Raw genomic sequence first — 13,105 nt, forward strand, 5'->3', positions numbered from 1 at the left:
ATGTCCATTTTGTATCTGTGTATTCAAAGTGGTTAGGATAGATATTTGCTTACATTCTCTTAATGAATAGAGGGATTTGTTCTAATAGTGTTTGTAGATAGGATATCAAGTCCGCATCTTGTACAGCAATTAACCACTAGGAAGAATGTATGCAATGTGTTAATTATTGAAACTGTCCTACCAATTTTGTTTGAAACAGTCTCATTGCTATTTGTTTCTCAATAAAATTATGGAAAAAATTTATTCTGAGGTTACTGATGATAATCAAGAATTGGACACAGCCCAGTGGCCACAGAACAAAGGACAGACACACATATACTTGGGTTCATTTACATGCTGGAGTATTACTCAGCCAGGAAAAGGAAACCCCAACACCTGCCACAGTATGGATGGACCTTGAGGCCGTGCTTCTTAGGCAACTGTGTCAGTCACAAAAGGACACATGCTACCACTCCCAGGACAGCCCCAGTGTCATCAGATCTAGACACAGGAAGAAGGACATGGTACTAAGCTGGAAAAGGGATGGAGGCTCAGTGTGAGGAGATGGAATGCCCGTAGGCATGGTGCAAGCAGCCAAATTAGATAGATTTTTTTTTTTTTTCGGAACCGGGGATTGAACTCAGGTCCTTGCACTTGCCAGGGAAGCTCTTATTCTACTGAGCCATCTCCCCAACCCTAGATAGAAATATTATAGGCAGTTAGACAGGGCCAGGCCCTCAAAGGAGATAACACAGAAGACAAGACATCTCACAACTGTGGGAAGGATGGATGCTCCTGTTGTGAGCCAGAGACCGAACAATGCTGAGTTCCCTAAAGATTAGCATCTGGGATTGATCATCACCCTGAGAAAGCCAGGGAGAATCCTTATCTGATGGTCAACAGATAAAGTCCTGGGGGCCGGGGAGATAGCTCAGTAGAATAAGCACCTGCCTGCAAGCACAAGGTTCTGAGTTCAATCCCCGGTACCGAAAAAAAAAAAAAAAACAGATAAAAGTCCTGTTTTACATTCATTCCTGCTTGCTACGTGACTCCCTTCCCCATTTGGTCCTGGGCTTCATCAATTTTACCTGAGCAATGGTGCTTGTAATCCCATTGATTGACTATAGTTTTGTCCCACCCCACGGAGTTCCCATTTTCTCCACCTCAGTCCTGAATGGTTTTACACTAGGAAGGTCCCTGGAAGAGACAGCTCCCCGGGGTCAACCCGCTCAGCCCCCCTCTTGTCCATCTCTCAGACAGAGGCTTTCTTTCTCTCAATAAATATATTCTGCTCGTAACCTCCGTTTTGTTCCTAAAATTCACTCTTCGGTTTTAGAGAACACGAACTCGTCCAGGTCAGGTTGGGAGATCATTTTTCCCTACGTCATTTGGAGGTTCCCTGTATTGTTTGGAGGTCACCCACCCGAGATCAGTTTTTTCCCTGTATCAGGTGGACAGCGGGGACAGTGCATGGTGAATATACTGAGGGTCTCTGTGCACTTACAGCCTTTAACCTGACCTGGAAACTGTACGTGTCATAAATTGAATCATAAATCGCTAAGGAAGAACAGACCCTCAATCCACTGTGACCAGGGTCCTAAAAAGGGGGGCATTTGGACATAGAAAGCCACATGGAGAGAATATCCTGTGACAATGGAGGGAGAGAGAGGGGTGACAATCTGACAAGCTGAACACACTAGGATTGCAGCTACTGCCACATTCAGGGCAGGGTAGCTTCTCCCTGGTGGCCTCAAGATGGAACCAGGCCATGCATGAGGCCAAGGCAGGAGGATTGCTGTGAGTTCTAAGCCAGTAATAAACATGGTCTGTTTAAACTCCTTTTTTTTTTTTTTTTTGTGGTACCGGGTATGAAACTCAGGACCCTGTACTTGCCAGGCAAACACTTATTCTACTGAGCTATCTCCCTGGCCCCCCGTTTAAACTCTTTCTCTGTGCTGCTTTGTCACGGGCCACCCCACCAAACTGTGGCACCACCTGCCACTCAAAGTCACTTGGCCAGTGTGAACTTTCTTTTTTAGTTTTGTTTTTTTGAGACAAGGTCTCACAGGCAGTGCAGGCTGGCCTTGAACGCATTATGTAACGCAGGCTAGCCTTGAACTCACTGCCACTCTCCTGCCCCAGCCTCCCAGTGCTGGGGCTGCAGGCGTGCCCAGCACACATCAGCGGGGGGCGCTTTGTTCCCCACTCCCCCGCCCGCAAGCAGCCTGCACTCACCTCCTGTCTATCATCTGGTAACACTTCTTCAGCCAGCCGATGCCCGGCATCCTCCGCCGGGGGGTGGCACCATTCAGATACACGATCATGTAGTCCTCGGCCACCAGCAGCTCCAGGCTGCTGATCACGTACCTGGGTGCGGGTACAGAAGGTAGAAGTGCACGGGCTGGTGAGATGGCTCAGTGGTCTAAAGCACCTACTTAGAACAAGCTTAGCAAAGCACAGGGACCGCGGTTCAATCCCCCAGCACCATATGCCAGCCGGCCCTGTTGCCCCCTGGTGGGCTGAGCTGGCCACACACACACACACACACAAATAAACAAAATTAAAAAAAAAAAAAAAAGAAGGTGGAAGTGCAGTGTCAGGGGGTGGCTGTCATGGTACCGTGCATGTGCCCGGTGCGGAGCATTTTGTACGATTTCACTGAATGCTTCTGATCCCTGGTATGGTGTTAGTCCCAGCCCCAGCCCCAGCTGGGAACAGGTGTCCACAGAGAGCCGGGACTGGCAGATACTCCATCTGCTCTGGAATTCAGGAAGCCTGGGGCCCATCTCTCTCCTTGGGGGACCAGCAAAATCCTTTCCCCTCCCTGTCTCTACCTCCCTGCCTAGGAAGATGGTGTTGGTGCTGGTGACGGTGAAGGCCATGGTAGTGGTGATGGTGTTGGTTGTCACGGTGATGGCGATGGTGGTGATAATATTGAAGACAGGGAACCTCATAAAGCAGGTTGTGGTGAAATCCCAGCACGGGGGAGGCTGAGGCAGGAGGATCGCCATGAGTTCATAGTCTGGGCTATTGAGTGAATGCAAGGCCAGCCTAAACTACGTAGTGAGACTGTGACTCATATATAATAAAGCAGGCTGCTGGCCCACGTCGTGGTCTGCTGATACCTGCGCTCTTTGCAGGGCCCCCAACCTGGTACCCCAGGGACTGGGCTGTCTCAGCGGCATGGTGCTGGCCCAGGGCTGCCCGCAGCAGATGGGACTTACAGGAAGAGGTTCTCCATGATGTAGTGGTAGTCTGGGGCGCTGCTGTCCGGGAGGAAGCAGGCGGCGAAGACAATGATGGCGTTGAGGCCCTCCCCGTAGTACCCTGCAGGAGGCATGGACAAGTGGCCCAGGGTCCCCAGGAGTCACGGGACAGGTCCTCTGAGCTCCTGTACCTAGGCCACCTCCTACACACCTCGTCCTGCCCCAGCCCACTGCCTTCCCTGAGCAAGGCAAAGCCTCCGCAGAAGACAGCAGCGTCCAGAGAGCGGCCGGAAGCCTCCGCCCGCCACAGTGAGGACAGAGCACAGGGCTGGTGCAGGGCTCACCTCCGTGGGTGACCACCTTCATGTACGGCCGGATCATGTGCAGGTCAATGCGGTGCTCCTGTTCCCCGAGGATCACGGTCCGCCACAGCCGCCCATTGGCGGCACTGCCGTCCTCCGCCGTGCTGTCCCCAAACAGATCTGCGCTGTCCCCGGGCATGTTCTTGGCGGTGGCCACAGGGGTGTCATCTGGAAGCCAGCCGGGCGGGGGAGGCAGGAAGCACACCTGAGTCCGGACAGTCATCCTAACCTGCCACCCAGTCCTCCTCCCCAGCCTCCCACCACTGCTCCCTGGAAGTGGGGTCTCAGCTTCCACCTGCCCGGCTCTGCTTGGCCACCTTCCTCTCCTGATCCATGTTCAAGGCTTGGTTCGAGCGCCACCACCTCCAGGAAGTGCCCAGGATGGCCGCCCCAGGCAGCAGGTGTCCGGCAGCTCCTGTGCCTTCCAGCTGCTCCATCCTAGCCGTTTTCCTGGTCACTGTCTATAGCTACCTTCTTTCAACAGATGCTAGCAATGGAACCTAAGGGCTCTGCAGGAGTACCCTGTATCCCTCCTTTGTGGCAGTGTCCACTTATCTTCTGGCATCTCTCTCTCTCTCTCTCTCTCACACACACACACACAAACACACACACACACGCGTGCTCTTTTCCTGTATTTTGCTGACTAAGCATGTTAGGGTGGAATGTTGGGGAGACCGAGTGGGGATGGAGTCGAAAAATCACACCCAAGCTGGGTGCAGCAACACACACCTGTCATTTTAGTTACTCAGGAGGCCAAAGCAGGAGGATTGTGAGCTCAAGGCCAGCCTTGGCAAGCCACACACACATACATACAATGTCACACCCAAATCCTGTTTTTTTTTTTCTTTAAAACTGTGGATCATGAGAAAATGCATAAGGACAGAAGTAGGTGGCCTAGGTAGAGCCCAGCTTTTAAAGTGGGCCCCTCTGTCCCTCTTGCTTTTCCTGCCTCGAGACAACCACAGGCCAAGAACTCAGGGCTCAGCGTGAGCCAGGCTACCTGCTCAGCCGGCGCTGCTGCTCCACTCCCCAAGGACCCTGATGTGACAACTGGCCCCCAAGTGTCACTCCTACCTCCTGGCACACCACTATCCTGCCTGTTCTCTGGCCTCCCTGTGCCTATGGTCCTACTTCTCTCTGGGTACAACACGCAATGTCTCCAAACACGTGTCACATGCTGGATCTGGTGGCCGCTGCCACGGATGCCTTTGATCATTCGGAGACTCTGGCCTGACTCCTCTTGGGGACCCTAGGGTCCCAGGAGACCTGCTGTCACCACCTCAAACCGTCTCAACCTCTGCCTGGCTCCCTGCTCCATGCTGATCACACAGGACCTCAGCTCAAGTGACTGCACCCAGCTGGTCTGGCTGCCCTGGAAACGGAGCTCCACACTTGGGGCCTCACCCAGGCCTCTGCTTTTGGCCCTGGGGAAACTGAGGCCAAGTTCTCTGTCGGGTGCCCTGGCATGGCAGGGTGCTGAGTGGCAAGCCTGCTCTCCACTTGCTCCAGGCCAGGGGCTCCCCTCCTTGTGACAGCCACACTCCTTCCCAGACAAGGCCCAGCATGGGGGGGGGGCCCTAATCTCTCACATCACTTCTTATTCTCTTTTGACCCCCAGGACCGTCGCCCTTAGTGCGCAGATTTCGTCATTCAGAGCCTTTCTTGCTGGCTCCCTCTGTGCCCAGGTGGGGACGGTCCACATCTGCCAGTCATTTCGCCACCATGTCCCCAGGCCCACAGTCAGGACCTAGCCAGGATCAATGTGCTGCACTGACTGGATGTGGGCCAGCGGCCCTGGTCACTGTGGGCACCTACAGGAAGCACATATCCCCCCCTCAATGCTCACATGGACGCAAGAAAAAGTGTGTCCAGCTGGGCATGGTGGTGTACACCTGTAATCCCAGCACTCAGGAGGCTGAGGCAGGAGGATCATAGTGAGTTCCAGACCTACCTGGGCTACAAAGTGAGCTCAAGGCCAGCCTGGGTTACATAATGAGAGTTTGTCTCAACTCCCTCCCCTACTGCCCCCCCCCCCCACGCACAAGAAAGAAAACAGAAAAAATAGCAAGCAATTGTATGGCTATAGACCCTCCCAGAGAGGCTCTGAGTTAGGCTCCTGTGTCCCCAACCCTCCTTTGTCATCCATCATGGGTGCAGAGATGGCTCTGGGATGTGGGCAGGGAGGCCCCGAAAGAGCCCCTCAACCATTACCTTCCCACTCCAGGTCGTTCCCATTTCCCAGGAACTCCAGTGAGTCGGTCTCATCCGGGGTTTCGATGTCATCCACATTGATGTCCAGGTCATCGGGGGTGTCCAGGAAGTCATCGGACAGCAGAGAGCCTTCGCTCTGGTCCAGGGAGATGTTGATCTCGGGGGCCACCAGCGTCTTCCTCTTGCGATGAGCTCCCCCGAAGTTCAGTGCACTGGGTGGGGCTACAAAAGCCGCGAAGGCAGGGTGCGGGTGAGCTACGTCTCTCCCTCTTCATCCTCATGATGGCGATAAAACCCAGGGCTTTGCACTGAGCTACACCCCAGCCCTTTCTATTTTTTGCTTTGAGACAAGGTCTTACTAAGCTGCCCAGGCTGGCTTCGAACCTGTGATCCTCCTGCCTGAGCCTTCCTAATGTTGGGATGACAGGAACCCACCACCACACCACACCTAACTTGTCCCTTTTTATTTTATTTATTTATTTATTTATTTATTGGTGGAACTGAGGATTGAACTCAGGCCCTTGCGCTTGCCAAGCAAGCGCTTATTCTACTGAGCCATCTCCCCGGCCCCAGTTGTCCCCTTTTAAAGCAGTTAAGCCAATCCAAGAACAAACTGAGTAGAGGTGGTCCTTTGAAGTGAGCCTGGGAGGAAAGACACCCTCTGACCCCAAAGTAGTATCTAAAACAGAGGTGGAAATGGGGGGGGGCTGGATCTCACCCTCAGCTTCATCCTGTGACCCCTGAGGGTGCAGTCAGCGGGACCCCTATTCCTTGGTGATTGAAGGGTGACAATTGTTTTTCTGGCAGTAAACGCACTGGCTCCTGTCTTTCCCCCATGAACTTCTTGGTTCCTCAGCTTGGTCCCTGAGCTTTTGAAGGAATCAGTGTGTGCCTTGGCAGAGAAATGTTATGTGTTCCTCAGAGGTCATGAGCTGGGTGTGGAAGTGCACACCTGTCATCCCAGCTACTCCAGAGGCTGAGGCAGGAGGATTTCCAGTTTGAGTCTCTTGGTTCTCCCATCTTCCTAATGGGCAGTGGGTCTGGGAGGTGAATTTAGTGAGTCTGGCAAAAACTTTGCTCTCTCTTCCTGTTGAGGTCACACTAAACACCACAGTGCAGTGGGAGGCTGTGGGTGTGTGGACGTGACACTGGTCACTAGCAGAGAGAGGCAGGCAGCCAGTGACAGCACCATGTGGGCCCCAGGACAGAGATTTGAGCCAAAGAAGATTATTCTCAAGCTTTGAAAGTGAATGGAATTTGTCCTTAATTAAAAACAAAACAAAACAAAAAAAGGACAAAAACATCAATAAAATTTGCCCTAAATAAAAAGAACCAGGGTGCAGGGGTGCAAGGCATGTAGCACCCCGGCAGGCTACACACCCCAGCACTTGGGAGGCTGAGACAGGAGGATCATAGTGAGTTCCAGACCAGCCTGGGCTCCATAGTAAGTTTAAGGCCAGCCTGAATTGCATAGCAAGACCCTGTCTCAAAACACAAGCAAACAAACAAATCAGGGATCAATCAAGCCCGTTACAGTTGGGTCCTGGGACATCCATTGTGACTGGCATCATCATTGAAGGGGACATTAGGACACAGACCAACACATGGGAAGAAGAGGCTGTGAGCACTGGGGCAGAGATCGGAGTGACCCTTCCTCAGCCCAATCTCTCAGAGTTGATAGCCACCCTTAGAGCTGTGCCCAGTGGGGACAGATTTTCCTCACTGCCCGGGGAAGCCAGCCCTGCCCACACCTGGACCTCAGCCCAGCCTTGCTGCCTGACTCTACGCAGGGCCGGAATCAACTGAAGCCACCCACCTGTCAAACTTAATGCTGGCCTGGGAGAGCCACACAGACTGAGGTCGTTTGGTTTTGGCTTTTGTTTTTGCCATACCAGGACTGAATCTAGGGTCTTCACACTGAACTAGCTCCCAGTCCACTTTATTTTATTCACTGATGTGTTTATTTTTATTTTTATATTTTGAGACAGGGTCCTGCTAAGTCGCAAAGTTGCCCAGGCTGGACTCAGACTTGCGATCCTCTTTCCTCAGCCTCCTAGAGTGCTGGGATGACAGGCCTGCACCACCATCCCCAGCCAGAACCCCTGGTTCGAGGGGCCAGGAGCTGGGTCCCCAACCCACGCTTTGCACCTGTCCTGCCTGCAGCCCCTTTCCTCGCAGACTGTCCTAGGCTGGTTGCTCTCGGGGCTAGAGGCCAACAGTAAGTCTACCTTAGGGTTCTGCATGGGGGGTGCTTCCCTTCAGTTCCTGGGGCCTGGGAGCCCTGGAGTTTGGGACAAGGAGTTGCTCCAGGAAGCCATTGCCAGAGCCCTCAGCTTGTGGCCCCTCCCCCCATCTGCAGAGCTGACAGCAGACAGTCTCGGCCTCCTGCCCTCCTCCATTCTGTGTGTGTGTGTGTGTGTAGATTTTAAAGAATGGTCCCATGGGGCCACAAGGGGCTGGCAACTCCTAGCTCCTCAGGCGGCTCAGGCGGGGACACCAGGCAGGAATGGGCACTGAGCGCTCCACCGAAGCCATGTTCCGGCGGCATCTCTCCCGCTAGGCTGATCTAAGTATTTCTCTGTTTAACCCTTCAACTAATTAGAAGATGCCTAAAGAAGGGCCATCCTAAAGAAGGGCCATTGTCTCTGCTCAAAGTCCACTAATTTATATTTAATCTTATCTAAAAATGGCATTTTAGAAATGTCTGGAATAATGTTTAATCTAATATCCAGGTGGACACATAAAATTAGCCACAACCTTCCTTCCATCTCTAGGTTTCTCTTTCTTGTGCTCTCCCTTTCTCTCTCTCTCTCTCTCTTTCCTTCTTTCTTTTTCTTTGGTCTCTCTCTCTCCCTGTGCTGGGGAGAGACCCCAGCTGCTTGTGCCTGCTGGGCAGCCGCTGGTCACTAAGCTATACCTCAGCCCTTTTTATTTCATTTTGAGACAGGGTCTGGCTAAGCTGCCCAGGTGGGTTGGAACTCGTGGCTGGCGCTAGCTTCAGGTTTCCTAACAAGGCCGGGGTGTGTGGCTCAGTGGTGAGCGCCTGCATAGCCGGTGCACAGGCCCTGGGGTCCAGCCCTACAACAACTAAGGCCAACTGAACCCCATTCCCTCATCTCCCCTGCCTGGAAGGGAGCCCTGGTTTCCACGATGATGAGGTGGACAGATTCATGGGGCGCTGCTGGGGCCAGAGCGCAGGGCAGAGTCCACACAGCAGGATCCCCGTGAAGCTCAGCCTCTTGCGCCTGACTCCAGGGTGACCAAGCATCCAGAGTGTCCCCAGCATTGTCCCCCTGGCTGCCTCATGGGCTCAGCAGGGTACTGGAAAGGTGCAGGATGGGCAGGCTTGGCTGTGCCTGCTGTGACCTCAAGCCAGGCAGTGCCTCTCTGGCCCGCCTCTCCCCTGGAGTTGGGCCCAGTACCGGACAGCAAGGAGAGAAGCAGATGGGGGTGAGGACCCGCGCGGGGCAGGGGGCAGCTCCGCCAGCCTCCCCAGCAAGGCCCCAGGTCTGAGCGTAAACTTACAGGACACATCTTCCCCAGGGCTTCCCAGCAGCTCCATCCCCGTCTCCTCTGGGAGCGGCCTGTGATCCAATAAGCAGATGTCAAAATCCAGGTGGAGAATGAGAAGCAGCAGCAGGTGAGGCAGACAGAACAAGAAAAGCAACAAAACAGATTCAGGTCCTGGCACTCCCTGACTCACTCGGCATGGAAAATTCGCAAGCCATCAGTGCCAGGGGACTCCTTTCTAAGTGCCTGCCTGGCAAGCACAAGGTCCAGAGTTTGATCCATGGTACCGGGAAAAAAAAAAAAATCAAAATAACATGATGCTTTTCAGGATTTTCAATTTATTTATTTTCTTTCAGTTCTGGGTCTCTGCAATGAGCAACAAACCCGCCCCTTTTTATTTTGAGACAAGGTTTCACTAAGCTGCCCAGGCTGAGCTTGAACTTGAGATCCTCCTGCCTCAGCTTCCCAGAGTGCTGGGTTTACAGGTCCATGCCACAATGCCTAGCTCAAAGGGATTCTCAGACAGGGCAAGGTGAGGCCCTGAGAGAACAAGGACTTTGTCTCCTTTGTCCCCTGGCTTTGTCCCCTTTGAAATATAAATCAAATTCTCCACAGGGTGACCCAGAAGCTATGGTCTCTGGTGAGCTGCTATCAGTGTAGCAGATGTAGAGTCAAAAGGACAGGAGAAGCTGGGATGGCCACACCTGTCACCCAGCACTCTGGGAGGCTGAGGCAGGAGGATTGCAAGTTCCACATCAGCCTGGACAACTTTGTAAGACCTTGTTTCAAAAGAAAATAAAAAGGGCTGGGGATGCTGCTCAGTGGTGAGCACCTGCCCAGGGTGTAGAAGGGTTGCCTCCCAGTCCCAGTGCTGCCAATAAATAAATCAATAAAACCAATCTGGGTCAGGGAGCTAGCTCAGCAGTCTAAGCGCCTGCCTGACAAGTGTAAGGACCCAGGTTCGATCCCCAGTACTGCATGCCGTGCCAACCCCAGAACAGGGAGTGGTGGTACACGCCTGTAATCCCGGCGCTTGGGGAGGCTGAGACAGGTTCACTGCTAATTTAAAATGTTAAATGTGGAAGAAATCGATAGCTGACTTTAGGAATTCTTTCTACTATCTTGTAACTTTTTTTTATAAATCTGAGACTACTCTATAAATAATAAAGATCATCTTAAGAAATGTGGCCAATAATGTATTTGCACCCTCGTACAGGGTAGAGTGCTGCAGTCCTGTAATCCCAGCCTTTGGTAGGCTGAGACAGGAGGGTCACCATGAGTTCGAGGCCACCTTGGGCTACACAATGAGTTTAAGGCCAGCCTGGACTACATAGCAAGACCTAGTCTCTGCAAAAAGTAAAATAAATTAAAAAGTAGCCATGATTAGGGGCTGGGGAGATGGCTCAGTAGAATAAGCGCTTGCCTGGCAAGCACAAAGGCCTGAGTTCAATCCCTGGTTCCGCCAAAAAAAAAAAAAAAAAAAAAAGTAGCCATGATTGATTGCATTCAACTGTCATCTCAGTGATTTTTGAGGCTGAGGCAGAAGGATCTTAAACTGAAGCCCAGCCTGGGCAATTTAGAGAAAATTTTTCTCAAGAATTAAAAAATACACCTGGGTGTGGTCATGCATGCCTGTAATCCCAGCACTTGGGAGGCTGACTGGAGCAGCATCATTGTAAGTTCAAGGCCAGCCTGGGCTACAAGGTGAGCTCAAGCCCAGTTTGAACTACATAGTGAAACCCTGTCACAAAAAACACAAGAATATTTTTTTCCAAAAAATTAAAAGATATAAAGGCTGAGAATGTTTAATCTCCACTACTACTACTTATTATTATTATCATCATTATTTGTTTCTAGGAATTGAACCCAGAACCTTGTGCTTGCCAGGCAGGCACCTTGTGCTGCTAAGCTATATATTCGGCCTTATTTTTTTTTTTTTTCTTTATAAATTGCAGGCTGACACCTGCTGTACCCAAAGCGGTTTTGTCCAACTCACAACGTTCTTTTAATATGAAAATTTGGTATTAACGTTTTCATCACCGAAATGCATTAATTTGGTCTTTCCTTCTTGCCTTGGTGGAGCCAGGAAAGCGACACGGGCTATGTCAGCACCCTTAAGGTGGGCTCCAGGAAGGCCGCCGCCGCTGCCTGGCCGTTTCTACCACGCCCAGCCGCCCAAACTTCACCATTTTCCTCAGTGCAGCTCAAGCCTCCTGTTCTCGATCAGCAGGACCCCATGCCCTTTCCTCTGTTTGGCTCCAGCCCCTGCTCTTCCCAGCAGGGGCCGCTTTGCACCGAGGCAGCTCCAAGAGCGCGGGCCTCCGGGCTGGAGCCAGGGACCTTCTCGCTCCGGGTCCTGGTCCCGCCAGGGACTGCGGGGCTTCCCTCGGCCATCCTGCAGGCGCACTGGCTGCGATGAAAGCCCGCACGGCATTGCAAGGAAGACAGTCAAAGATCTGCTGTGAAGTCACAGCTATGACATGAAAAGTTTGGGTTTCCGAGCCGGCCAGATAGCTCAGCAGGAGAAAGCCCCTGCTTAGGCAGAGCACAGCGGCTGGGGTGCGACTGGGGTTCCCGCCACCAGGGCGCGCTGAGACTGGGCGTGGTGGCACGCCTTTACGTAATCCCAGTGTTTGGGAGGCTGAAAACAGGAGGATCACCATGAGTCCCATCTAGATAGTGAGACCCTGTAGACCCTATACTAAATACACAGAAAAAAAGTCTAGATTTCCACATCCTCACAAAAGAGGGCTTATCCCCCTGAATCGTCCTCCAGCAGCGGGCACAGGTCTCACATGCTAATTTATGCTGCCTTCCTGGCCAACACGCACCACCATCTATGTCTACGCAGCCTCTGTGGAATCTTCTAGCACTGGGTCTCACTCCACAGATCGGAACTCATAGTGATCCTCCTGTTTTCATTTTTTTTTAATTTCTTTTTTTTTTTTTTTTTTTTTGTATTTTTTGGGAAGGGTCTGCGGGGTGTTCAGGGTCTCACTACTCCACCAAGCTATTTGGCTGACCCTGGAATCTTCTAGAATCCTACGCTATACCACCAGCCTGGTGGCCAGTGCATGCCAGGTCCCAACATAGGATGTTAGCCCCTTAATCTTTTTGTTTGTTTGTGTTCTTGAGATGGGGCCCGCACTGTGTAGTTGTGGCTGGCCTCAAGTTATTCTCCTGCCTCAGCCTCCCCAGCACTGGGATGACAGGTGCACTTGGTTTTGTATTTTTATATATTGTGTGGGCTAAAACATAGTTCCCAGTTACTCAATCAAGTGCTAGACTAGTCTTTGCTGTGAAGGGATTTCACAAATGAGGTCCACATTTTTTTATTTGTGTGTGTGTGTGTGTGTGTGTGTGTGTGTGTGGCCAGCTCAGCCCACCAGGGGGCGGGACTGGCTGGCATGTGGTGCTGGGGGATTGAACCACGGTCCCTGTGCTTTGCTAAGCTTGTTCTAAGTAGGTGCTTTAGACCACTGAGCCATCGCACCAGCCCCGAGGTCCACATTTATAACCCCCTGTCTTTAAGTGGGGGAAGATTTCCCTGTGAATGTGGGAGTCGAAGGCTTCACAGACTCCTCAGCTGGAGGCCTGAAGGGCAAACTGAGAAGGGAGGGATTCTACCATCAAACCTCAGTGGGCTCCTGTGAGGTGGCAGATGGCTGCTGGGCATGGTGGCCTGCACCTGTCACCCCAGAACTCTGGGAGGCTGAGGCAGGAGGATTGGGAGTTAGAGCCCAACCTGGGCAGCTCAGTGACGCAGCCAAACCTTGTCTCCTTCTTTGTTTTTTATCTTTTTTTTTCCCGGAACTGGGGATTGAACTCAGGCCCTTG

The 13,105-nt window shown here is 52.3% G+C and overlaps 1 protein-coding gene across 1 annotated transcript in view; it reads right to left on the bottom strand.

Annotated features, from left to right (window-relative positions):
* Nucleotides 1-13,105, bottom strand: part of Atcay (ATCAY, caytaxin) — a 28,268-nt gene that overhangs the window by 12,967 nt on the left and 2,196 nt on the right. The window contains exons 2-6 of the mRNA XM_004632705.1: nucleotides 9,284-9,342; nucleotides 5,759-5,980; nucleotides 3,530-3,715; nucleotides 3,204-3,306; nucleotides 2,215-2,346 (exon numbers count right to left, since the gene is read on the bottom strand). Coding sequence (XP_004632762.1) covers nucleotides 2,215-2,346; nucleotides 3,204-3,306; nucleotides 3,530-3,715; nucleotides 5,759-5,980; nucleotides 9,284-9,342 — 702 coding nt within the window. The remainder of the gene's footprint in view (nucleotides 1-2,214; nucleotides 2,347-3,203; nucleotides 3,307-3,529; nucleotides 3,716-5,758; nucleotides 5,981-9,283; nucleotides 9,343-13,105) is intronic.

This window comes from Octodon degus, unplaced genomic scaffold, assembly GCF_000260255.1.
Source record: "Octodon degus isolate 3935 unplaced genomic scaffold, OctDeg1.0 scaffold00050, whole genome shotgun sequence".
Lineage (NCBI taxonomy): Eukaryota > Metazoa > Chordata > Mammalia > Rodentia > Octodontidae > Octodon > Octodon degus.